This window comes from Oxyura jamaicensis, chromosome 7 (assembly GCF_011077185.1).
Source record: "Oxyura jamaicensis isolate SHBP4307 breed ruddy duck chromosome 7, BPBGC_Ojam_1.0, whole genome shotgun sequence".
Lineage (NCBI taxonomy): Eukaryota > Metazoa > Chordata > Aves > Anseriformes > Anatidae > Oxyura > Oxyura jamaicensis.
In genome coordinates, this window is record NC_048899.1 from 15,449,309 (window position 1) to 15,477,073 (window position 27,765).

At 35.4% G+C, this 27,765-nt stretch overlaps 1 protein-coding gene across 9 annotated transcripts in view; it reads left to right on the top strand.

The window, feature by feature from the left end:
• The window catches only part of ADAM23 (ADAM metallopeptidase domain 23), a 73,495-nt gene extending 45,954 nt beyond the window's left edge, over positions 1 to 27,541 (top strand). For 2 of the 9 annotated variants that reach the window (XM_035331669.1, XM_035331665.1), the window contains 12 exons: positions 263 to 334; positions 1,128 to 1,220; positions 1,688 to 1,768; positions 3,305 to 3,355; positions 3,823 to 3,886; positions 5,309 to 5,414; positions 6,872 to 6,991; positions 7,854 to 8,022; positions 9,784 to 9,895; positions 17,693 to 17,783; positions 19,838 to 19,892; positions 24,271 to 27,541. In XM_035331669.1, coding sequence (XP_035187560.1) covers positions 263 to 334; positions 1,128 to 1,220; positions 1,688 to 1,768; positions 3,305 to 3,355; positions 3,823 to 3,886; positions 5,309 to 5,414; positions 6,872 to 6,991; positions 7,854 to 8,022; positions 9,784 to 9,895; positions 17,693 to 17,783; positions 19,838 to 19,892; positions 24,271 to 24,399 — 1,143 coding nt within the window. In that variant the 3' untranslated portion in view covers positions 24,400 to 27,541. Of the gene's footprint in view, positions 1 to 262; positions 335 to 1,127; positions 1,221 to 1,687; positions 1,769 to 3,304; positions 3,356 to 3,822; positions 3,887 to 5,308; positions 5,415 to 6,871; positions 6,992 to 7,853; positions 8,023 to 9,783; positions 9,896 to 14,187; positions 14,279 to 17,692; positions 17,784 to 19,837; positions 19,893 to 22,223; positions 22,433 to 24,270 lie in introns of all 9 variants that reach the window. The other 7 variants (XR_004752345.1, XM_035331666.1, XM_035331668.1 and 4 more) reach the window with 7 other exon arrangements.
• Positions 27,542 to 27,765: the final 224 nt, after the last annotated feature.

Here is a 27,765-nt window from a genome sequence, read left to right on the forward strand (position 1 = left end):
TTTCTGGGGTGAATATTCCCTTAAAGGGGGCTAGCAGTCAGGTGGTTTAGCTGTACGTATTTAATGTCTGCACAATTCTGACTAGCTGCACTTGAAAGCCATGCAGCATGCCCTATCACTGTAGCAAGGGATATATTATTCTCTGTGAGAATGTGTCTGTAGCATTGCAGAGACGGGCTGTGTATGACAGAAAAGTCATTTGATACTATTTTTATTCTTACTTTTGGGGCCGGGGGTTTGGGGCGTGCTCTTTTGCTTTCAGCTCTTTGAAACTACTGAGTGTGGAAATGGATACGTAGAAGCAGGAGAAGAATGTGACTGTGGTTTCCGAATGGCAAGTAGAGTTCTTATATCTTATTCCACAAGTCGGCCTCACAAAATACATTAAGATAACTTATATGATTGGTAAGAGACGGGGAAGGGTTATGGAAATTAATCTGTTTTGCCTTTTGCTATGGAACAAATTAATTAAAGGACTGTTAAAATATTTTTTTCCAGTGAGAATGAGTGCAGAGGTAGAGTCTATACTCAGAACAGCCTTCCTGTCATTTTAATGAAAAGGAGTTACTGTTTCCTAGCATATTTTGCATCGCGCTATAGAAATGTTTACCCTTTTCCTTTTCCTGGATATTGTGCCTGGAGTGTTAGGTTCCTCATCAGTGTTTTGGAGATATGTGTCTTTGTTCAGACAATGAGTACAGTATTGTTTTATTCTCTAATGTAGAAATATTTGTAGAATTTTTTTTTTTTTTTTTTTTTTCAAAAATCTGACCTGTAGCCTTGAGGCCTAGTTCTAATAATTAACTATAGTTACACACGTAATTAGTTTTCTTAATTGTTTTTCTGCATTTAATGCAATTTGACTACACAGCATGCATTGGAATGGGCTATTCCCCACCTGTGTAGAGGCTTCGGAAAGTATGAATCTACTTATTACTATAGTGCGTATGTCACCGTTTTCCCCTTACTTTACTATTTGAGCATTGCAAAGGATATTTTCAGCTGGTAATTTCAAATCATCAGTGCTAAAGTGAATCTTTTGTCTGCTGGTACATGGTAGTTGGTTGGAAAGATTTGGAAAAAATATTTCAAATGAAAAATTAAAAAGATCACTTTATTTTCTTCAGGAATGCTATGCAGACTGTTGTAAGAAGTGCTCTCTTTCTAATGGAGCTCATTGTAGTGATGGACCCTGCTGTAATACATCATGTCTTGTGAGTGTTCTTGCATTGTGTCTATTGTTCTTCTCAGTTGTCTGTGGAAGGCATGCACTTGTTAAAGTTGCAAGTGTGATTTATGGAGAATGAAGAGAAACAGCTCAAATAAAGGCTGAGACTGTTATTCCAGACAATATTCCAGTGGTTATTGCTCCAAATATAAAGGGAATAATAGTTGCATTAGATTTATATTCATGTAAACATGACATATTTACCTATCATAGATTTAAAAAAAAAAAAAAATTGAAAGTATTGTATACTTCATTTTAGCCTTTAAAAGATTAAGAAAATGGAACATTTTTCAACACTTAGCTGTTGAGGTTGTGTTGTTTTGTGGTTAGACAAGCAAAAAAAAAAAGCACAAATATATGCAAGTTTAGTGTTTAAAAAGCATTAAAATGAAGAGTTATTCCAAACAGGAACCTTTAATTTTGCTGTTATGTAATATTACTATATTCTTCATTTTCTAGTTTTTTCCACGAGGCTATGACTGTAGATATGCAGTGAATGAATGTGATATTGCAGAATTCTGCACTGGAGATTCTGGCCAGGTACGTATGCAACTCTCTCTGGCCAAACTATTGATACTTGCTTGCACTCACTTCACACCAATTTAAGAGGAAAACCCAGACTGACAATCAGTCCTGTCATATACCCTCAAATAACTGTACTTAGGGAAGTGGTTTTTTTTATTATTCTAACAAAATTTCTTAAATATAACAACACAAACCAATATAAGCAAGCAAGCAAAATCTAGTGGACTCAGAATATGACATTTTTGGTTGGTTTTTAAAACTCATGAGTTTTATTTTTATATCTGTACAGTATTTATGTTAGACATCCTCCTGTGCTCTCTGCTTTGTCTATAGTTTAATTACTAAGAATATACTGCAAATGTGAATGGGTTCAAAGTTAATAACAGTATGATTTCATGAAATAAAACAGTTTAAAATGCAAATGTAGAAAGTATAGACAATTACAACAAATTGGGAATAAAATGCTATGTTTTTAAGAGTGCAAATGTGATTATTTTATAACTTGTACACATTTCTCCTGAAAATACTTGGATAATCCTCAAAAGTACAGGAATAAAGAGCAGACAAAAGGTTATTTTGAGTTCTTTTAAATAGTTAACATTCGGCACATCTTCCATTTTCACAGTAGTTTTGACTTGTTAGGTCATGTATGTTCGTTTCCAATACTGAATATTTAGCTCTAAGATTATATAAGATCTTAATAGCTCTGCTGCACCCTACTGTATCAGGTTCTTAACTTTGAGGAAATAAGATCTCATAGTTCTCTTTGGGCATTGGCTGTATTGTAGATTACAATAAATTAACAGTAACCTCTTTGAATATTGTCATCCAAGACATTCACACTTACAGATAGTAGCTACTGGTGAGATTTTATTGTAAATCTTTCATTCTGCAGGTGGAGGCTTCTCAGTGGAGGAGAGAGAGGCCTTTTTTAGCTGGAATGGCTGCCCTGAAAGTATTGGCTATGATGTACATTGCAGCACCATACCCTTTCCAAATCTTCACCAGTCCCTTTTTTGTTGAAGAAAAGCATTGATGCTGGTATACTCCTAGCTTTAGTGATCTGAGGCTTCTGGGGCTAATGAATTGTTCGCATAAAAAATTTTTGCAATGCCAAGAGAACATTACAGTTAACATGAACATAATTACAATATGGCTCTGTAATCAACAGAGTGGTAGGCTACAGCTAACGGTTCTCTCACTTTCATAACGGGACTCAGAATGTAGTGGCAGTGTTGCACATGAGAGCAAACATGGCCCCAGTATTTGTTAGGAAATAGCCTGTTACTGAGCACAGCTATTTCACTTTTTATTTTGCCTCACCTCCTTAATTTCCATTGGGAATATGCAGAAAGTTAGAATCAAACCTTGTATTTTATGGCTCAAGATGTTCACTTTTTAATTTTTATAAATAGCTATAAAGATTCCTCCAGTAATTATATTATCTACCACCTCATTATGTTTTGCAATTGTCACTTAAAACCAGGAATATTCCATAGTGATTCTTTGGATTGCAGTACACATGATAAAAATAATTGTACTCCTTTTCAGTGTCCACCAAATCTTCATAAACAGGATGGATATGCCTGTGATTCTAATCAGGTATGTAGTGTTCTCAAATCTCTGCACATCAATTAATACAATTTGACCCAATACAAGTTTTTATTTTTGTAAAGATCCTGTCTTCTGTATTTCTGCATAGATACCGTCTTTTGAACATTAGTGTCATTTGTGCTTAATGCACTTTGTGAATAGTAATGATTTGTAGTTTGAGTAAGATTTGCTTGGTATCTTTACATTTTTGTATGTAGATATGAAATTATAATCCGTGTTCTTTACAACTATGTAAATGAGAGAAACAAAGCAGCTACTGAAATTTCAGTGCATATTAGACACCAACTGACTTTGAGAATCTGAGCCAAAATGCGTGGTCAATCTACCCAAATTCATGAAAACTAATGTACACTCCAAGATGTGGATGAAGAATCAAAATGAGACATTTGGCAGGGGAAGGGAATGAAATGAAACAGTGGTCAGTTATCATTGCTAACATGATGTGTTTTGTTTAGGGCCGTTGCTACAATGGTGAATGCAAGACAAGAGATAATCAGTGCAAATATATCTGGGGATCTAGTAGGTTGACTTCTAATACCCTAAATGTATTTTATTTTTACTTCATTCTTGCCTTTGTTTTATATTTTTAGTGTTTTTCTTTTTGTTCTTCCTACTGTAAATTAAAAAGTTTCTGCTCAGTAGAAGGCAGTGTGAAACTGTGACTTGATTGCCAAACAAAATGTCAAGTTGCACACTTGTTTGGGAGTGGTGACAGTGAGATTGTTCTGACCTGATGTGGTTGCAGACATAGACAGGGCAGCAAATGCTGGACTCTGGTGGAGTTAGGTGAGATTAGCAACTTTGAGTTACTATTACTAGGGAAAAATGGGTTTCAGGATTTTTTTTATTTTATAGTTTCAAACATGGTTTTGGTTGTTAGGTTGTTTGTTGTTGTTGTTGCTGCTTTGCTATTAATGACAGTTGTCAATTCCCTTATCCCAGCACTGGTTCATGCTAGAGCTGCTCCTACCCTCTTTGTTTAATCATCCTATATTCAGGAAAATTCATACATTAGTATGTATTTAATTATCCATATTACGAATTTAAACCTAGATGTAAACTTCATTGAGTAAAATAGAATAGTACTTGTGATGGGGTTTGCTTGCAGCTGAGACGGGTAACTACTCAGTTTAATGACTTTGAGACAGTTCAGCAGAGCAGACCTATCAGGATGTCCTGTACTCTAGCACTTAATGTTTTCTTGAGTTTTGCCTAACCATAACTGCTACTGCTGCTTATGCCTATTTGAGACTCAAGAGTTTGGGGGGGGGGGGGGGGGGGCGGGAGGTGAGGGATTTATTGTATAACATTTGTTTGTTTTTACTTTATTTTATCATCCTCTATGTAATTGTAGTGCTTTTTTTCAGTGATTTTCAGGAAAAAAAAAAAAATGTTAGCAAATAATTGTGGTTTTAAATGTTAGTTCAGATTTTTACTCCTAAGAAGCAGTAGAAATCACACTCTGACTGTTCAACCTTGATTCATCTGTGACCTCCTAAAACATTAAAAAACAAACAAACAAAAAACCACCTTGAGTTGATATCAGGTGTTGTTGTATGTCATAGATACAATTTTTGATCTCCTGAAATACAGATCAGGAATAAACGCAGTGGGAACAAGTAGATTAAAACTATGTGTAGGTGTTATGAAGTGAACAAAATAACAGAGTTAAATTCAAATGGAGAAAACAACACAGTTACTTTTATAAAAGTTCAGAGCAAATTTTGAATATTGGGGGTTATTTAGAAAAAAACATCTAGGTATTGCAGTTCTGTCTGTGTAGGTTCCCACTGTGGAAAGTGCTATCTCTGTACAATACAAATGGTTAGATTTATAAGTTTTGTGTTAATAATAATCCAACTGCAATAAATAATTACACAAGTTTTCAAAGCACTTGTGTCACCATTAGAAAGTATAATCCTTTCATTTCTTCATCAACAGAGTCCTCAGGATCTGACAAATTTTGTTATGAGAAGCTTAATACAGAAGGCACAAAAAAAGGAAACTGTGGAAAGGATGGAGACCGATGGATTCAGTGTAGCAAACAGTAAGCGCGGTTTAGTAGAGACAATTGGTATTTTAAAATATATTAGTATTGGTTTAATGTGTTCTACTTTTTCATCAATGCATCAGCAGTTTGTTCAGCATTATTTTGAATATTCTCCTCACAATGTTTGCAGCTTGAGAAAGTTCCATGTCTGTGAAAATTCCGCAGGTGACTCAGCAATACATTCCTAAAGAATCTAGGTTTTAAGGATGATACTGTGTAATTTTTGTGCTCTCAGATGGCGTGGCGTACAAGGCAGCAAAAAGTCACAGGTTTATGTATAATATACCAATGCCTCATAATTGGTGGGGATAAATTAGGCTGCAGATTAAAACGTGTTTGCTTGCTAGAGTGGCTCTGAGAATGTTATTAGGTTATGCTCTTTAAAGTTTGTTCCAACCTTTATCTTGACCAGAGAGGAACATTAGACATTTGAACAAGCTATATAGGAAATGGCTGATTTTACCTGTATGTGCACATTGCTAGATGAATATTTGATTAAATTTCAAAGTCAATTATTATTAATGGGTAGACTTAACCTTCTCCTGATTTACTTACTATTCTGTAATTTTTTAGATTTTTTTTTTAGAATACATGTAAAAATTGTACTGGCTAAACAGTGTGTTCCTTCTTTGACTGATATTATTTACGTGGTGTTATTTTGCCTTTTGGGTTACATGATTAATTTCAGATAGGAAAATTAATATTTCAGGTAAGGAAAGAAGTGGTTAAATGGATTTTTGTATATATGAAGAACGGTGGTGTTCTGATATGTATACCAAAACCCTAATTTGCGTAAAAGCTTTTTTTTTTTGTCAGTACAGTGATGCAGAAAAATGGTCTAACTGAAGAGCTTTTTAAAATCTTTGCAGTTTTAACAAATAGTTTCCAGCACTCATCCAGCTGTTTGTATGACTCTGGGCAATTACAGAAAGAGATGGAAGCTTTAATTGGAGACCCTTCCATTGAAGAATGCACATGTAAAAAAGTAGATTCTTTCCTAAAATTCATGCACACCTCATCATATTGATTGTTATTATGGTTCTGTGGTCCTGCAAGGGAAATAAAATGCAATGAAAAATTTAAACTTCACCTTAATGTATGATGTCCAAGCTGTTAGATGTAGGAAAACGTAATGTAGTCTGATAGGACAAAGCCATGTACAATTCGCCTCCTTTTCATTGTATTATATTCAGAGCACAAATGAAATTTATTTATGTGAACATTATGTGAATACTGTGCACTGGTACATTAGAATGCATAACTACTGGTTTCTACCTCTTGTCATTTACACCAAATAGCATTTCATTTCTACACCTGTACTCTGAAAGTCTATCATGTAACTTACTGTCCTATATTACTTAATGTGATCACCAGCAGCATTGCCAGTCTTTCTATTTTGTAAATTTATTTCATACTATTTCAGTAACTTTTTGATTTTTGCTTTCATATTTCAGTGATGTTTTCTGTGGCTTTTTGCTCTGCACTAATCTTACTAAAGTTCCACGAGTTGGTCAGGTTCAAGGAGAAATTATCCCAAATTCATTTTATCATCAAGGACGAATAGTGGACTGCAGGTAAAAGATAATTTTGCTCTATCAAACCTAACTGAGTGAACATAAGAATAAATGTAAAAATACATGACTTAAAAGTAATTGATATCTTACAGCAAAATTATTATTCTGAGCATTAATTTTCTGATTAAAAAAAAAAATTCCACATTTAAAGAGGGTGAAATGTGGGTTGCCCTCCTGATTATTCTGCCTCAACTCTCTGTTAGCAGTACTTCACAGTCAGAATTTAATGCTCAGCATTATATTTTTCTGGAAAAAAATCTGTAATTAGCAAAGACCCACGTATTAAACATAATATCCTCAGAGAAAATAAAAACCTATAGGTAAAGTGAAGGTTCAGAGGGAGAGAACTGTGAAGAGTTGTGGATGGATAAGATGTTAAGTTACAGTTCAGTTAAAGGTCAGGTAAATGGATTTTAGTTTGCTGTGCACAGTACTGGATTTGTATTTAAAGACATTGGCAACATTACTGTCACACTAAGAATATTCTGTTATGTAGTTAGAGCCTGAGTGAACAATGATTCTGAACTCTTCTTTTATTCCACTGATGTTTTTATTTAAATGTCATCACCTGACAAACAAACAAAAAATACAATCCACCAAAGACTGTTTGCAAAACAAACAACAAGAAACTAAGGTACCATTTTGAGTATTTAGGTCATTATGTAGACATCTTTGTAGTCTGACAACTGAAACACTTTGTCAGTCCTGTAGATGGAGAGAAAGACTTGATAATTTTGTCGTCTTTGTGTATGTATGGACATAAGAAAGGTATGAAACTTTTAGTATCTAGACTGACATGTTTAATATTTTCAATAGACTGCAGACATAATACTAATATTATCTTTAAACTTATTTCTCCTAGTGGTGCTCATGTTCTTTTAGATGATGATACAGATTTAGGTTACGTGGAGGATGGAGCTCCATGTGGTCCTCACATGATGTGTCTGGACAAGAAGTGCCTGCCAATTCAGTCCTTGAACATAAGCAGCTGTCCCATTGGTTCTAATGGAAAAGTCTGTTCCGGTCATGGGGTGAGCTTGTGCTTGGAGTTAGCAGCGATGCTTCTCTACCTATCTCTGTTATGTACCCTGTGCAGTTCTTTACTTGAAAGTGTTCCTGAGGCCTGCTGATCTCAAAAAGCGAATGATAGATTCTAGGGAGAACTAACATTCTGTGAAGCAAAGATAAAATTTTGGAAAGTGAAGTTGTCAAATGACTTCTGCAACTACATCCAAAGTCTTGTTTTTGCTACTGTCAAGAAAGTTTGGTACTAGTTATTCTAAAGACCTCTGTAATGCATTATCTATATTTCAAGTATCTTACGTTAAATTTTTTCCTTCATACTAACACCTTGAGAAAGTTGGCCCTCTGTTCATGGAATCACACCTGATGACTGAAGTTATTAAAATTGTAAAATGCTGGACCTCAACAGAGATGATATGTTCTTCTTGAATATACACAAATTATATCCTTTTACATTCAGGTACATTATATTCTGTTATTCTACCCGTAAGTCCAATTGTCTTCAGTGGGCATATACTTGCCTAAGGGGCTGGACTTTATACATGAAAGTTTTTTTTTTTTTTTTTTTTTGTTAATGTGTAACTGAAGAGTAGACATGAATTTGAGCCCTTCGAAGAAATGTCAGCTGGGTTCAAAGTTAACAACAACTTTTTTTTAATCATATAATAGAGGATCTAGAAGAGATTGAGAGATTTAATCTTGGTACATTTTGAAGAGTGGCATGAGTGGTGAGGGACCTACGTTTTCTGTTTTGCTTTGGTAATTTTAAAAGCATACTTCAGCTGATCAAACCTGTCATGAGATGCATTTATCATCATCTTTCTAGATAAGTTCCTTCAGTGAATACTTGAAGAAGCAGAGTGAGATTAAAAAAAAAAAAAAAAGGAAAGAAAAATACGTGCTACTTCCAATTATTAGTGTGTAGGTTAATTAGTCGGTGGGTTTGTTCCAGCATCTAAAATGTGTTATCAGCTGATGCCTAATGATTGACTTCCCTTCAAATCTCACAATCAAAACTTCATTCTTTGTTTTGTGTCTTTTTCTCATGTCATGCTTTTTCTTTAGTAACCCTTAGCAAGACATACCATACTCTTTTTCATGTGAAAAGTTTATAGATACTAACTTGTGCTATTGATTTGATATTGTAGGTTTTCCTGGTTGGATAGGTTTTCCTATATCTATGACAAATATACTGCCAATTTTAGTGAGTACATCCTCTTTAGAGGTCATTCAACTACATGTAGACTTAGACCTATTCCTAGAAGAAAAGCAGTCCTCATTGCTGCTTAGAAAAAAAATGAGGACAAAAGCACTAAAAATCTTACAGTTTTTTCTCCATGATAACAAACTGTTAATGAAAGGTTGTAAAGCATGACCAGCTCTTACATTTTTAAATGGAAATGTTTGTATTCATTCTGAACATCCAGGCCAAAAGTCTACACAGTTTGTTGGTGAAGATACAATGAGTCTGGATAGTTTCTTGGTGGATTAGAGTTTCTGTTATCTCTCTCATCCTATGCAGTTGTGTAGAGCAAGTGATGATTGGAACCACTAGGAACTCTTCTGCTTTTCCTAGCATCTGAGCGTATTTAGAGGGCTAAAGCAAACTTTCAGGCTACTGATACTTTTATACTCTTTCTAAATGCTCAGTGCTACTGCTATAATATATAAGTGGATGAATTTTTATTGTGTGAACTACCTAATTACTTTGAACAAATTTAAGAAAATACAGTTAAAAAGCAGCAGTTGTTATTTATTTTCTTTTCCAGGTATGTAGTAATGAAGCCACTTGCATCTGTAATTTCTCTTGGGCTGGGACAGACTGCAGTATTGATGATCCTGTCAGGGATACTGGTAACAAGAAGGATGAAGGACCCAAGGGTTTGTGCGATTTCAGTTGTAATGTTCTTTCAAATATTTATGATATTTTTTCAGTCGATACGTGGTAGTAGAATTAGCATATAGGAAGAGAAAAATACTGTGCAGTCCTGTTTAGAAACAGACAGTAAAATTCTGCTTCGTGTAGATGATGTAGGTCTTTCTGCTTTGAGGATTAATTAAACTTTTAATTTTCTAATTTAAATTTTGGGAAGATTTCAGTAGGTAAAAGTTTCTGATTTTTCCTTTGTCACCTACTCTCAATTTTTCAATCATTTTCTTTATGATTGGAAGCTGACTAAATGTAGTTCTTACTTTTTATTTATCTGAGCATTTATGTTTTACTAGAGATTTCCAGTTCCCTTAGCTATTCTCAGGTAATTCAGAGAGCTGTCACACAAAAAAGGGAAAAGTCAAATATCTCTGGTGGAAATAGCTTTGGTTTCTTGGCATCAGATTTTAATGGGAAGAAAAATAAGATTCTTATGGACTTACATTATTTTTATGACCATTATTGCTTACCTGTATAGTAGGTATTTCAACTGTATATGAAGTAAAAATACAAAGAGGAGTTACTGTCAAAAATTTATCAAAATTTTTCAGAGAGGAAGAACAGCACTTGAGATTCTCACTGACATCTCTTCCAAACAATGTCTTCGGATTGTGCTAAGGGTTTAAGCTTTTTCTGTCATCAGGACATTATCCAACATCAGACTGTATTTATCCAGAATCATGTATGCATTTACAGATAAAGTTACCAATAAGCAAATGAAATCCTGGAGGAAAAAAAAAAATCAGCTAAATCCCAGTTCTAGAGCATTCTGTCCATTCTATAAAGCTGATGGAAACAAACTTTAAAATGTAGTCCTTAGAGCTCACAGTGCAATTCATTACACTTTAAAGTATCCGGGGCTTCAATGGAGTTGGACTCAATGATCCTTGAGGGTCCATTCTAGCCCAGGATATTCTGTGAAGGGAAGACAGGATTTTGGTATGTCCTTTCAGAATGCCTCCATTTCCATCCTGTGTGCCGTATTCTTTTGCCCCTTAGCAGAATGGTTCCAGCACTCCTTTCCCAAGAAGTGTCAAAGAGATCATCTTGAAACACGTTCCTGCTGTGAAGGAAGTTCTCTGGAACAGCCCAGATTTATATTATAGGGAATCTTTGCAGGTACTTCCTGGATTTACAACCCTACCACAGGTCATTATTTAGCTGTCTAGTTTGTCTTACAAAGACACTTGTCATTCCATTTCCCATAAAACTTTCCAAGCTTTGGAACACTGCTTACAAATTTTTAATTGCTTACTTACAAATCCTATAGGTAAGAATTAATTCCCTCATCTGTAAAAAGGTCTATATGAAAGGCAGCACAGAAAGTATATTTATCTTGGTTAGATTCGTGTAATTCAGATTAACTTGAATGACTTCAGAATGGAAGCACCTTTATGAAAATCCATGTATCAGTGCTGAAATATTCTGGTAAGAAATTCTTAAATGAGTAGTATCTGTACGTATTTCTGCTAGGTACAGACATATAGCTTACACTCCAGTTTTCAATGGATTCCACTGAAAAAAGGAAGAGTATGTTTTTGTTACAAGGTGGCTCAAAGAATCTCAAAAGATGAGTTATTTTTGTGTATGTTGGTGCAGTAATTTATTGATAATTGAATCACCTGGAATTGAATTTAGGAGCCTGTACGCTGACAACCACTATAAGTTCTTTTGGTGTGCTAATAGAGGATTCCTCTGGGAGATGTCAAAAGAATACAGAAGTAACCTTCCGTACTTCTGTAAAGATTCAGAAACAGAATACTCTTTTTTTGTTGTTGTTGTTTTGTTTTTGAGAAAAGTGTAGCAGATTCAGCTGCGAGAATGTTGCATCTAAACTAAATCCAGCATCACAAAGTGACATCTGATATGACCAGAAATCTAAGGAACAAACTAGAATGAATATAATCTGACTCTCAAAACCAGAGCAGTGAAAATCCATGAAATCAAGCCTAGACAAAGTGAGTAGCCATATCCATGGTACTGATACAAAACCTTCAATTTTTACAGTTTTGATCATGAGTACTGCACTTTATACATGAAAGTTTTTAAGCAGTTAGTTATGTTCGCATGATTGGAATACAACAAGTTTTATTTGTTCTTTAAATGTGGCCATATCCAGATGTAAAGAAATTTGGAAAATGTTTTAGTATCACATTGAGAATGTACTATTTTTTTTTTTTACAGTATTAGAAAACATTGGATTTTTCTTTACATAAGCATATATATCATTAAGAATAGATCCAAACTAGCAGATATGCTTCTTGTTTTGAGTGTCAAACGTTCAGATATTTGACAGATTCAGACTGAAGACAAAAAAAATGGAAAGAGATTTTATATTGTAGTAGTAACATTTTTACAAGAATCTAGTGAAAGTCTTTATACTGCTTACACAATTAATTTACAGATCTGTCATTTAAAATAAATAAATCCTCATCACTTCCATCTACTTCACACCTTATGCCATGTATAGATAGGGACACCAACTCTTTCTTACAAGATCAATTGCTTGATGATGAGTTAATTCTTTGCATTAAACTATCTACTTGTGTTGGAATCCTTATATTTTGATATAAGGGGAAAGGAAAATATTTTGTAAATAAACTAGAATCACGTTCATGTGTTGTGAGAAGCTTTGATACAGAAAGATTTGCTTAAGTCAATATCACCTGTATGTTGCATGATTCAGGGTTTAATTCCTTCCTATTTGAACTACTTACCGTAGTGTTTAGTGCTGAAACCTAGTGCTTCAGTAGCATGACAGCAGATAATTATTTAGGGAGAGTTTCTATACTTGCACAAGTATGTATCTTTTATATAGAGACGTAAAATTTCACACAGTAGCTTTAAGATACTTCACACCATAGATTCCACTATTTTTCTTACTACAATTAGATTAAGTATAGCGCAAAAAAGTATTGCTATTTGTTTATATATTGTTATAATTGATAATTGACTACTGCTCCTACTGCACTTTCCAGACCATTGCATCACCCGTCAATTGCCTTTGCCTCCATGCTGTACTTCAGGATTTTAAAATTGGTCATCCTTAATTATGTTAATTATGTTGGTATTAATGCATGAGTCTTGAATTAGCCTAAACTCAGCAACCTGCACTAGCAGACCCACAGGAGAGCAATTCAGGATGGTAACTGTTTGGAGAAGACAAGGAGTTCTTGCTGTTAGTTTTTGGTTACTGCAGAAACTTTGAATTATTTTACAATGCTGGCTAATAGTTTTGAAGTCAGTGGGGCTCCATATGCACACAATATCCTTTCATTGCAATTTCACTGCAGAATTGGGCCTTTGTTTTGACTAGTGGAATAGTGTTTGTTTTTAATATAAAACGTCTCAAGTGTGTGTGTGTGTGTGTTTGTGTATATTTATGAATTTTTTAAAAAAGAGAAAGTTTCAAAGGAGACTTCCTTCAGCATGAAGAGTATAATGCTTTTGTCCCCTGAAAAAGTTCCCATTAGAGAATTCAGATGCTTGTTTATGCTCTGTTAAAACACAATGAATCTATCAAACTTTTAATCTTTTATAACATGTGGGAAATGCAGGGTTATTTTTTCTTTCCTCAAAAAAAAGCTTATTTCAAAAATGAAAAATAAGGCTTCAGTGTACTTAAGAGAGTCTCTGAATATACTGAAGTTCCAAGCTGTTACCTGAAGGGTAGGTTTTTCCTTTTACAAGGTGTTACTTGTCTTTAGGTGATATAGATAACTAGGGTCCTGTTTGATAAATGCAGTAACAAACAAAAATATTACACACTTGTAAAGGACTTAATTAAAAGTTGTTTTGTTTTCTATCCCCTGCAATTGAACTGTTTCCGAACAGTTTTTATTTGCTTAGTTATACTGGATACAGTATCTTTCTGGTGATCAAATGGAAGTTTTCTTATTGGTGATTTATTTACATTTTGGCTGTTACAATAAGCAGCAGGCTGAGGATGTTCCTTTTTTAAGTAAATAATAAAATCACAAGCTAAAAGGAATAGTCTTATGTTTACAGGGAAGATTTTACTGAAATATTTGCAGGCATTCAAATAAAATCACATAAAGCTTATTTCAGAATTTTTAAAGCTACGGTATTTGGTAAATAAAAGTTTGGTTGGAGGTTTGGATTGCTTATCAGATGATGGATTATAAAGTAAAATATTCCTTTGAGGAATTATTTTATGTTTTCATTTCAGACATATATGATGTGATCATTTCCTTAAAAAATCTTCCCTTTTCCCTCCACACAGTGAGCATGGCCACTAACAGGCTAATAGGTGCAGTGGCAGGGACCATTCTGGCCTTGGGGGTGATTTTTGGAGGCACAGGGTGGGGAATAGAGTAAGCATTTTTCTTAGTTTATGTCTGGTGCCTAGTGTGTGAGGTAACCGTATGCACCTGAGCCCTCTGTGTATTACCCCTTTAGCTTTGTCATATTGTGATTGTATTTGTCGTGTGATTTGACTGTGTCTGTGTCGTGTGATTTGCTCATGCAGTGTTGAACCTTCTCCTGTCTGGGATAATGTGGGGCATAAAACAAAAAGTTTGTGAATTTTTGCATTGTCACAGTAAAATTAGATGTCTGAATGTTCACGTTATGACAAATTACAAAAGTAATAGAAAAAAAGAGTTTACTATTTTGCAAAATAGAATCAGGGTAACCTGGACTATTTGATAAAAAGCAAATTGTTTATTACACTCTTTGGGGCTTTCAGTCTAATAATGGCTCACACAATCTAGCTAGAAAAATGAAAGCTGATAACAGTGTATATAACTAGTTTTACATAAAAGCTTCTAACTTTCAAATATCCTGTTGCTAACATTCTGTTACCTGAAGGCAGTAGAATGCTGAAGTGTAGTCTTCATATATAAAGAGTATGTGTAAGTAAGTCTTCTCATAATTTTGGAGAGCTGTAATCTTAAGTGTTAGCCCACTACCTCAATTTTAATAGTGGCTATTTGCTTGTCATAGGTGTACAGGGGGCTCACAGGAAAGACGGAGAAAGACTTCCTAGGGCCTGTAGTTGCATGGCAAAGAGCAATGGTTTTAAAACTGAAAGAAGGTAGATTGAGATCAGCTGGAATGAAGAAATTTTTTACAATGGGTGATGAGACAGTGGAACGGGTTGCCCAGAGAAGTTGTGGATGCTTCATTATTGGAAATGTTCAAAGTCAGGTTGGACGGGGCTTTGGGCAATCTGATCTAGTGGGAGGTGTCCCTGCCCATGGCAGGGGGATATTGGACAAGATGACCTTTAAAGGTCCCTTCCAACCCAAAACAGTCTATGAAAAATAGCTGTTTAGGACCCACTTTATTATGTAACACAATTTAATAAATTTTCCATTAACTTAGCCTGATTGTCTCGTATGTTGTCTTATGTTTGAACTTTCATTGAATTCTTCCATATTTAAAGTGAATAAAAACAGTATTGGCTTCCTGTATTGAAAGAACAGAAGTTTGTTCTTTGTTGAATGAATGTCCACTACGAAATAGACTTTTTTCAAACACTTAACAACCAGGGAACACAGAAAGAAGAGAGATGTTAAAAAGTGGCCCTTTGGTGTACTTCCTTATCTAAGTTACGAATGCATTACAATCGGTTAATCATCGTATCTCTTTAATGGGAAGATAGCATTTTATGGCTAGAAAGAAATCAGCATTAGAGTTTATCAAGGCTTCTGAAATTTCTTACAGGTAAATTACTTGCTGTGTTTTCAGTCTTTTTGTTGTGTGCAGTCATCTGATAAAATCCAGAGTAAGATGCACATCCAAGTGAAATACAGTAGCTTGTTTGAGCTACAGCTGTGAACTGTTCATAGCAAGTCTCAGTTGCGAGTACAATGCTTGTCAGGTGGCATTCATTTACCCTCCACCATGCTTATTCCTGTTGATTTAGAGCCAGGTGTGACTTTAAAGGTAAGTAAGACCAAATAAGATATTTTCTTCCAAACTGTGAAAAGTTACCTTTTTAATTACTGTTGTCCAATCTGTGTACTGCTCATATCTGTAAAACTCACCTCATTTCTCTTCAGTCTAAGTCTTTTATTAATATTCCTGATTACTCTTTGTATATGAATTGCTGGAAACAATTTTTACAGCAAATGTTTGAAAAGATTTAGGAGAATGTATAAGCCCCATTTTGCTACGCTTCCTTGTAGCAAACAGTCTTCCTAAAGTAAATGTGTGGTCCTCAAAAAAGAAAGTATTCAGCTTAAGTTCATGGCAATTTTTTTTTCCTACGGAAGTTGAGGGGAAAGTAATTTTTTGTGTACCTGATTTTTGTGTATACTAATTCAGAGTGCTAAACCATATTTATTTTCAGCAGTGTTTGTATACTCTTCAATTCCTGAATTGTATATTGACATGAATCAGTTCATGACATGTTTGCAGAGTAATTTTTTTATACCACTTCATGTTACAAACAAAATCTGAGAAAAAAAAATGTTTTAGCTAATCTAACATTCAACAGCACTGATTTGGGGAGCGTACAATGGCTGAAATGAAGTTAGGTAACCCTGCTACATTTTAAAACTTAGGGTATTTTCCTACTGTAGTGTTTGGGACTGGACAGAAGGTTTTGGGATACAGACGTAACAGCTTAAAACTTTGAGCTATTGCAGTTGCCCTTTCTCTTTCCTTTACTGATCCCTGGCTGCTACTTTTTCATTTTTATTTTAGCTGTCTGATAGCTTTCAAAACTCAGCTTCAGAACATTTAAAGTAGTATTTTTTTTTATTGCTGTGTTGAAGTGTTGATTTTGAGAGACTGGGATAGGAGGTATGAACTGTTTTTGAAGGCTATTCCCGGATATTTAAATGTTTAAACACAGCGTGCAATATGCTGCAAAAGAACTGTTGTGTTGGTTTTATTTTGTCTTAAGCTCAGATGCAATTAACTTTACATCAAAGACTACTCGATGGGTAATTTTTGTGCACAGCAATTAAAATGGGAAAATACTCAAATCTATTGTCCGTTTTCTTCCACCCTGTGTAAATAGAGCACTTACAGGTCAATTATGAATTTCTTATTTAGGTGTTCTCTTGCCTCTTCAGAAAAGTGCACAAATATATTTTGTGCTGCTGCTTTTTGTTGCTTTTTTTTCCTGCTCCACCTTTCCCCACTTTGTTGTTAAGTAGCTTCTTGAGGATGATGAAGAGATGCTTTGATGTTTGGAAAGCTTAATGGGAATACAGCTTTTATGTCAACTTCTGTTCCTTATTATATAATCCTTTCCTTTGTCAAACAGTTTGTAAATTTAGCATTGACGTTAACGGTAGGGAGTCTGGACTCTGATTAGCAAGTGGTGCTAGATGCTCTCAGCTCAAATTAAAATAGCGACCACCTTTCAGGGTCTACTTAAAAAAATAGGAGGGGTGATTTTTTTTTCCAATTGCTGTAGTCATAAAACATATAGCATTTATAATGTTACCTTTAAGTTAAGGAATTATTTACAGATTTCTTAGTGTCCTCAGTTAAAGTTATTTCACTAGATGATGGAGTAAGTCACGACAGAATTTGCTGTCTAATATTAGATATTATCTGTGGTAGAAGTCAACATAGCACACAGGGCAGAGACCAACAGCTTTGTTCATTCTTACTATTAAAAGTAAGTTGGGCCTGCTGAAATTGTCTACAGATACCACCTTGTGTGCTGTCTGTAGTTCTTGAATTGTTGACTACCCTTCAGTTGCTTCACTTAATGTGAATACAGTGGTTGGTTCTTATGTCTTTCTTACCATAATCCTTTATCACAGGTCCTAGTGCCACCAATCTTATAATAGGCTCCATCGCTGGTGCCATCCTGGTAGCAGCTATTGTCCTTGGGGGGACAGGATGGGGCTTTAAGTAAGCAATGCCGCATGTCTTCTCTTCAGTGGCTATGGCATTTCTATTTCTTGCTTACATCACTAAATTTTGAGTTCCTGCTACAAGATTTTGAAGTAACCCCCTCCCACAAACAGTAACAAACTGTTTTGCAGAGAGAGAATTAGACATTTGCTGAACAAGAGGAGGAAATAGATTCAAAACCAGCCAGTGTCATCAGGATGCAAAGTTGTTAAATTGTTCCTTTTATTGTTTTTCATGCACGAATTCACCCTAGCAATTAGCAAGCAAGCTCTTTTTTAATTTTCAGTTAGTGGTGGTGCTTTAATAAAATCTTTTAAGTGAAAATGGTAAGTGTTGGCAGTACATAAATAGTTTTCAGTAACAAATATGCATTACTGAAACAGTTGTCATAAATACCAGAGCTTACTTTTGTTTCTGGCTGCTTGTTTTTTATTACTGAATCACAATTTTAATAAAATTTCAGCTTAGCTTTAGAGAGAACACTTTGAAAGCTCAAAGTTTTCCTGAAAGATAAGAACTGTTCTCACCCGTTTCTAGTTTGTCTTATAATTATTAAGAGTAACTTGATAGTTGTTCTATTTGTGACCATTAAAGAGAGTCTTGTACAAAGATACTTAATTACAGATTTTTTTTGTAGTGTCACATCTATATGCATGCATGGTCCGTATTTGGTAAAAAGGATCTAAACTTAGAACCAGTGCTTTAACCTTACAATTCATGGAAGCACAGAAAAAAAAAGTAAATTTTCATGCTATTCAAGTCGCTATTGCTTTTCAGTAACATGAATTAAGAAAGTCATGATAGGACAATGAACTATAATTCCTCAATAATCAGGTTTTTTATAATAATTGAAATAATGTTATATATTATCTATATTCATATTCCATGTTTGACTTGAGAAAAAAATCTTAATTGATTAAGAAGGATATAAAAATATGAAGATGACCCGATCATTATTTTCTCTGTTCATTCACTTTCAAAGGTCACCTGAAAACATTTACTTCTGTTTGACTATTAAATTTTCATAGTGTCTGGTGACCTTAATTACACCTGTATATAGAAGCAAAATAAATATCTTTCAGCCCAGCTGAAAACAGTGCTTGCACTCTCTGCTGGAAAAGACAATTATTAATTCCTGTTGCACTGCTTGTCAGTATCAGGGTTTGCAGAAAGACCTAACCCCTGCTGCATTCATTTGGTATTTCTCTAAACACTTGCTCAGGGCTTCATGCCTCGCACCCAGAGCTGGCCTGAAGCAGGTGGAATTAGTGCTCCCTGTGCTTCCCCTGGCACTGGTGCAAGCTGCAGAGGCCCTAGCGGGAGTCAGAGCTGGTGTTGAGTGCTCCTCAGGTAAGAAAAGATGAAATACAAAATGTATAAAAACATCAGTCAATTTTTAACCCTGGGTGTACATGTATGATCTTTACAAGCATTTTTAATACCTGCTGATAGACTTACCTTGAGATGCTTTGTTTTTTACAGTTTCTCAGTTAAATAAATTAAATCCATTTTCTTGTACAATCAATACCCCTGGTTCAGTCTCCAGTATTTGTAATCCTGAATTTTAGGTAAACTCTTAATATTTTTTTTTTAATCTGTCTTGTGCCTTGCCAGCCTTTGGCCTGGACTGAAGCTCTTTTTCATCAGCATTGTAGCACCTGTTCTGCTTTGCATCCTGCTGTCAATCCTTTGCCCAAATATAAAGCTCATTATACCTATAGAGGATCTATATTGGAAAAGTCTCTTGAAGTTGCTATTCTCAAAAGACCAAATACAAGCATTCGTTCTGTAGCAGAACCTCAAAAACACTGGCCTGGCCTAGCTCACAGCTTGAAGTGCATGTTTCTTCTGGGGGTTGGAGGCTTTTCAACTTGTATACAAAAGAGGTCTTGCATACGCAGACCCTCTGATACTTTGCTTTAAATATATCTGGAGGGACAGATGAGGATAATAGAGGACTTTAACTTTTCCTTTTTAAGCAAGTGATATGCAAATATGAGAGAAGGTAGCTAATACTTTACAAACTGGGAGATGTGATTTCTGTTTCACAGGTTATCAGATTTTCATATGAACATACGGTACTGTGGTGTCAAGTCCAAATCAAACGTAAGCTGCAACTAAGCAAATTTTGTTCATGAACTGGGTGGGGGGGGGAGGATTGTAAAGGAAGCATAAAAGTAGGCTTGATGCAAGTTTAGAGGTAGAAATTTAAAGTCAATTTACAGGAATGAATTCAAGATTAATTTTTCTAATGAAGTTGACATGTAGATGGAATAGAGAAGAAAAAAAAGCTGTCTGACAGAATCTTTGGGTGCATAGAGCCTTACTGAACCTTTCTGGTTGTTTGGAGTTCTGAACCTTTCTGGTTGTTTGCCGCAGAGCTGTGAGTGGAAACCTTGTTAGGAAATAGATTTTATTTCGGTTGAGCTGTGCATAGTACTTTTGAAGCTGCTGGGGTTTAGACTGCATTAAAGGAAGTCCTATGTATTTCTATCAGAACTCTGCTAGGCAGTATACAGAAATAAGGCATTCATGAAACGTGACACTGATTTTGATGTAGCAAGTCTGTGCAAGATTTCAGTATATGGCATTTTATACAGGACCGACATAGGGCAATTTTACAATGAGAGTATTGTTTAGGTGGGCCTTCTGCATTGGCTGCAATGTCAGTTTCAGGGGCATATGCTTGCTTATTTTTCTAGCATATATTCATGTACGTTTGCAAAGCTATTGCAGTAATATAAGCCAATTACATGCTTTTGTTATCGACTTTATTACTAATAACCATCTTACTGTTAAAGTAACGGTGCTAAGAATCAATGCTAGTAAAAGTAATGTAAATGCGCTTGCAAAACTGCTTCTCGTTATATCACAAGGCATAAGCGGTTGATAGAGAATAATTGATTGTAGGTACAATTCTATATAGTTATAGTTAACAGCTATTGTTTCGTAGCTAAAGAGCTCCAGGGTTTTCTGTTTTTTAAATGGAGGATTAGTGGTTGAACTAAAAGCTTGCTTAGTCCTTAGAGATGCTGTATTTTTGTCTGGTCCATGCAGATGCATGTAGACCCCAAAAGCTTATGCAAGGTAAGGTACTAAGAATGCTATTGGAGACCTTGTGAGGAAGTAGGTTTCATGCAGCACTGCCTTAAAGCATGTACCAGGACCTAGATACAGCTTCTACCTACATAAGCATCAGCATGAGAACCGAATTATGTATTTTCTCACTTTTTTTTCTCCAAACTAGTGCAATAAACAGCAGGTCAGCATTTTATTTTAAGCTACTAATATTAGCCTCTCATTTTGTTAATTTCAATCTTAATAGCAAAAGGGTCATTTATTTTATCTCTTGACCAGCATTTGAACCATGCTTTAAGAATGCTTATGACAGCATTGGCTATTTTAAATTATTAAAATACTGGCTTTGGACAAATCTCTAAATACTTTGGTAAAGGATTTGCAAGTAATATACTATGTAACCACATTCCTAATTAGTGGGGAAAAGAAATGCAGAGGATTACAGAAAGGTATTTCTTGCATATATCCAGCCTTTTTTAAAAACATTTTTTCTTCTCTGAAATATTTTTTCATTTGTAACAATAACCATGTTATTCAGTGTTATACTTGATCATATTATAGTGTAGCATGGTTTTTGGTTCAGGATCATCTATAATTTTGTTTTTGTTAGAGACTTTTTTCTGGTCAGATTACAAGGCTGAAAGTCTGACTATCATTATTTAACTAGGCATTACAATGTTAAATGCAAAAAGTAGTTATGTTCTTAAAGATTTTCCACATAAAACAACAAGCTAGGAAACAGCATCATTCTCTTAGGTGGCCTTCCTACAGGTCTCTTCTGCTTGTCCTACTATTTGGTTTGGGACCCACAGACGGTGCCCAGTTTGCTTTGAACACACTGCTTAAAGACAGCAAACTTGTTTTATTGTCACATAGAGGGAAGAATTTTAATGGAGATTAGTTCAGTAATTAGTTGAGTTGTATATCACATATAATTGCTGTCATACATTGAAATATCCAATAATTTTTCTAAGGCAGACATCCATTTACCTTGTGTCTTGATCTCTATCAGTATGGTGTTTGAAACAGCTTTCAGCATGCACTAGTGCGGAGCAGCACTGCTTGTGTCCTGGGCGGAGCGCTCACAGCCTCTGTTCTTCAAATGCTACAGGTGTCTGACTGGGCATGGACACAGGCCCAAGAAAACAGTATGTATGAAACAGGCCCTGGAGATGTGTCTAGTTAGATGATGTGATTGGATCAGTCAAAAGGATTGTGCTGAAGCTTACTTGAAGTTTAGCTTAACACCGTGTGAGAACTTTTGCTACTATAATACATAGCTATAAAATGGTGTGGGCTGCAAATATCCAGTATCTGAAAATCACCTAGTTTCATTTCTGTGCATTCTAATTTTCTTAGGAAAGACAGCAACTGGTTCCATTTGCTGATTTAAGAAACACTGCTCCCTTCATTTTAGCATTAAAATGCCTGATGATTCAGGATGAAGTTGTTAAGGTGGGTCAGGGAAGCACCTGACTGCTTACCTTTGTGAAGTACTAAGACTGCAGCAGAGAGCTGTAGCAAGCTCTTAATGTTTTGCACATGTACTATGCTGCCTTATGGACACTGTAACTGATGTGTTTCAGAGGCTGTTTCAGGCTCCTGTCTTAAGTATTCTTTTGGTTCCTCAGGTGTTTTTTTTTTTCCCCCTTCTTACAACACTCACAGCAGAATACCCTAAGTGAAGAAAGGCAGTAATTTGATTAGTGTCTTATTCCTTGAAATGTGTATTTCAGATGGATATCATATACAGATCTGGCCTCTGTAGCTTGCTCTAAGACTTAAAAATAAAATAAAATTTACTTCTTGGTTTAATTGAAATAAGTTCAGATAACAGAATGTAATTCAGTACAGGTTTAACTGACTTGTACACTTAAAACTAACTGGAACATGATACTTTCCCTAGAGTAAAAGGACAAGTTACATCATCCAGATTTTTTTTTGATGATTTGCTTTAAGGGACTGACTAATTAGTTGGTCGTCACTAGTGTTTGAATTTGGGTATCCTAGACAGTGTTTAAAGGAGGGGCAAGGAAAAAGAAGCAGATATGTCTCACATTGAAACAGCCAGGATAAGCATATGCAAAGCACATTTTAAGTCACATTTAACCAAGTTACTGTATTCATACTACTTAGCATGCAGCTTCTGCAAGTTGGCCTGAAAAAATAAAAATAAAAACTTGCTTACCTCAGATTTAACAGTAGTACAGAGGAGGATGGATTGAGGTACTGAAGTAAAGTCAACTTAATTCAAACAAAGTGTTAGCACAGTACTCCTAGAGGGGAAATGATTGAAAAAAAAAAAGTGAATATAGCAATATCTCAAAAGCCAACAATTCTTACAAAGCATGCACCTTACAGAAATGCAAATACAGAACAAAGGATGCCTAGGAACTACCAGTCTTTGACAGTCTTCTCAAAGACAAGTTGCCTTTGCACACATCCATTAGTGTTTTAATCAACTAGGAAAACTTTGTGCATTGTATGTTTAACATGGAAGCAGTGATGGTAGTTAGCAGGCTGCAGAAACTAGAAAGTCCTGGGGATGATATGTAGCTTTTAGGGAATTAATGAATTCCTGTTTCATATTTTTTGCATGTCAGTTTGGTGGCGGTAGTGGTGCATATGCCCAATGTGAGAACTAAATGCATGAGCCCCTTGCTTGATGCCCCACATAAAGCCAGATACTGGGGAGGTTGCACCTAACTTTTGTTGTTGCTTTGTGGTGTCGTGCTGTTTGACATAGGATATCAGTATCGTAGGAGACTGGATATCACCTACCAGGTCGCTATCCACTATTAACATTAAATTCTGACCGCACGATGTATAAAAACTGTCCAGTCTCCTTCGAGTGCAACGTCTTTGCTATATTTTGCACCTTACTGAGATTCACAGCAGTTGTGGTCAATAGTGTGGTAAATGCTCACAGAGGTACTCACGTTTTCCTTGCATGAGAACATGCAAACTAAATTCTGGAATAACCAAAGGTGGGCACCTGCTATGAGAACCAAAGTCTCCATGTGCTTACATATTTAGTATTGACTTGATTCCACTTAGGTATATGCATGCTTTCTTGGCCTAGTAGACAAACATTACTATGGTCTGAACATTTCTACAAATTTAGAGTATTACTTGAAGTGGTACAGAAAAAAATATTGAATTCAGTATGCCAGCATGATCTTTAAACTTCATAAGGAAACTAATACTTGATACTGTGCTACAGGAAGCCTGCAACCAAATTCCTTGAGTTGTTACCTCTTGGAAAGGTGACTTGTTAATCTGACACAGTGTGAGCCTTTTACTTCACTATGACCTTAGCATTGGCTTTGTTCGTGTAATATCTAACTAATGTTTTGCTTTTTTTTTCCTCCCCCTCTTTTCTACTCCTTTTGATGCAACCTGGAAGAAATGTCAAAAAACGAAGGTTCGATCCAAGTCAACAAGGCCCTATCTGAAAAAATGTAATTCAAAAAGCTGCTTCTTGCACTACCGGATTTTGGGTATGGTATCTTTCTTGTGGCTGTGCAGGAACTAAATAAGGAAGAACATAAGAAACAACAGCTACAACCACAATGTTGGGATGTTAGGAAATGAGAAGATAAAAAAAAACTGTCCTTTTTGGAGATAAGTTCAAAATACTTCCTCCATTCACCTTTCTCTTGTTAACATTAACTGATAAGCACTACAAGCAAACAGTTTCAAAATCATTTTTTTTCCCCCCTTTTCCTCAAACAAAGGAGAAGACACAGACCAAGTACAATAAGAGAACTATTCCGAAGTAATGAAATAGCAAAAGATTTTTTCCCAGCCTGCTGGCACTCTAACTTCACCTGGGTTCGCATGACTTCCTTTTTCTTAAAAAACTCCAGTGGCATGAGGAGCTAATTACAAAAGGGTAACCTGCATGGCTCACATCACAAACAACTGACATAGCAAGCTGACCCCAAGCAGAATCTGCAGCCCGATAAATACAAACCACTGGAAAGCTGGTACCAGGCTCTGGCAAACCTCCCAGCCATACAGCATGCTGTCACTGGACTTCAGAGCTCCCTGCTCTATGAGCTTGCTGTCCGCTTTGTTTGATCTCCTGGGCCAGAAGTCTGTTGCGTATGGAAGCTATTGAGTGATGGATGTAGTTCTTCCAAGAAGGAAAAAGTGTAAATATGGAAATAAGATTTTGATGTATCATTTTCACAGATTATATATATATACACAGAGAGAAAAAGGATTTCCATATAAAAAGGTTCTATTCTTTACGTAAATCTATTTTTGATGTTGGGTTTGTTTTTGTTTTCTTTGCTCCCCCTTTTTTCTGTAGCATGTTGTACAGCCAGTGTTCTGGGCTTGCTCAAAAAAGAGAATGGCATGCAGATGCAGGGAGTTCTGACACCAAGCATACATGGTCTAAAATTTGAATGCTTGAAAACAAAAACAATAAATAAGTGTATATCTATGTATTGACTTTAAGTCTGGATTACTTCTTATTTTGGCTGTTTTTGGCAGATTTTCTGTAATACCATGTCAGAAAGTGACACCCTCAAATTAATCACAAAAGTGCCAAGCTTTTTTTTTTTAAAAAAAAAAAACAAACAACACTAGCTTTGTGTGTGTTTGTCTAGATTCTGTGAAGTAAAAACTTAAATAAGCCTTAAAATACTCACAATATTAAAAACTTGGATCAAGTTCTTCTCTTCCCTTCTGCCCACCAAAGCCAACTTGCAAAGATGACTGACACTTCTGACTCACTCCCTGTATCTCCTTGATGCATTCCACTTTTCCAGGTATAACACAAAATTAGTATTTTGACACTTGGCTACTGATACCTAGTAACAAAATGTGCAAAAACCCCATATAATTTTAGGGGGAGGTTGTGTGTAAAAAACAATTATTATTATTTTTTGGTATACCTTGTGTACAATCAGATTTTTGCCGAGCAGCAGTACTGCTCCTGTAGTAACCAGGCTACCCTGGGTATATCTGACATGAGAAAGGTATGAAGAGAGCTAGTTTAGGACTCCCTTAAAGTATAGATCTGTAAGGTCTGGCTCACCCTTTTTATCTTGATTTTAAACGTCCATGAAATAAATTATGTAAGTGAAGTGGCCTGAAAATTTCATTGCTATATAACACATGATCAATTAAAGATTCTTCTGTAATTTTTTTAAATTTAAAGGTTGGATGTTAGTAACTATGAAAGTCCACTTTTACAACATATTCCATCTTAATTCACTGAAAATCTATTTCTTGATTTAGCTTTAAGAGTCAGAACATAAGAAAAAAATGCTGCAAATTTCTCATGACTTAAAAACATCAAAGAAGAAAACCTTTCTCATTTCAGTTATATTTCTTATTATGATGTTGGATCCACAGTCTCACAAGAGAACTACAATGTATTGCTTTGGTTGACAGTTATTTAATGTTTCTAAACAGCTTTAACATAATCACATTAAACACTTACTACATTATGGATTAAAGGTGCTGCACACAGGTAGTCAATACTGACATATACTATGTCATTTTTTGGAAAATTCCTGCCTGACTTCAAGCAGAATTAAGTTGATGACAATAATTCTATGACAAACCAAAATACTTGCAAGTATATCAACATCCTCTAGACTTAGTTTTCTTAGGAACATAATTCCCAACTTTAAGAGTTCTGCTCCCAAAGTAGTTGTAACCCCAATTGAAATACCAGTGGTTACCAAAAATTAAATAAAAGCAATTGAATATATGTAAGCTACCTGTGTAATAAACCTTTGAGGAGCATTTCACAAACAACATTGTAAATGTGCGATGTGATGTTTTAAATCAGACCACAGTGGTCCCCAAATACTATGTACATATATTCAGTGCTGGAGTAACTTTTAATTTACACCAGCAGTTTCATAGGAATTATGATTTCTTGACCTAGTTTATGCTCCACTCACAAGCCGTTGCCTGTATGTGGAAGAACACATTCGCTTTCTGCCCCGTGTGTACAGAATGTAAGTGATAACACGGCACAGAGTGGGTCCAGGTTGAAGTGCTTTCTGTGGTATTAGACAATAAAAGTTGTTTTAGCTAGGTGTTGATTTTCTACATGTCTTTGCTGTGCTTTGGAAAGTACATACGCATTTAATTTGTTCATCACATCAAAAGAAGATATGGTCAGCAATGTCTGCATCGTACCCACTGTACATTTGCTCCATTATTTATCTGTTCATCTGGACAAGAAACTGGTAACTATAGCTCATTCCAGTTTGCTGCATGATGTCACTGAATTGATCTGATCCTCCTAAAAGAGACGTCTGCTAGGCAAATTAACAGACGTATAGGTGCATGTTAAAAGAAACTGATTACTTAAGGCTGGAATTTAACAAGTTTTTCTTTACTATGCAAAGATGGGTATTGCACAAAGAAATTTAAGACAAACATCTGAGGAAATGCCATAGACTACTTGAAGTTCTGTTTTAAGTCTACTCAATCATGTTTTATATTAATTATTGCTTCCACTGTTATTATTTCTTTTAGAAGTGATTTGTAATTATTTTTTTTAGTGCACAACTTGATGTTATAAATCATTTTTTGTTTGCGGTTAATACTCATTCATATCTTGTTGGCTGCTAATGAATGGAAATTCAATAGTCTTTGTTCTGCATCTTAGCAAGATGAGTATTAAAAACATCATGAACATGGAATGGAGGAGTTTTTAAATTTTCAATCACTTTTTCCTTATTTATTCTCTCAGTTTTATTTGATTTTGTGCAAGGTATCATCACAGTTATAGCAGTGGAAACTGACAGGAATTTACTTTGACTTTAAGATCTCAAACTTTGTCACATCTCACAGCAAGGGTCCCTCTGCAAGAGGATGGTTGTTGCGCACACGCTTTCTGACACACATGGGGCTCAAGCCTCAGAGC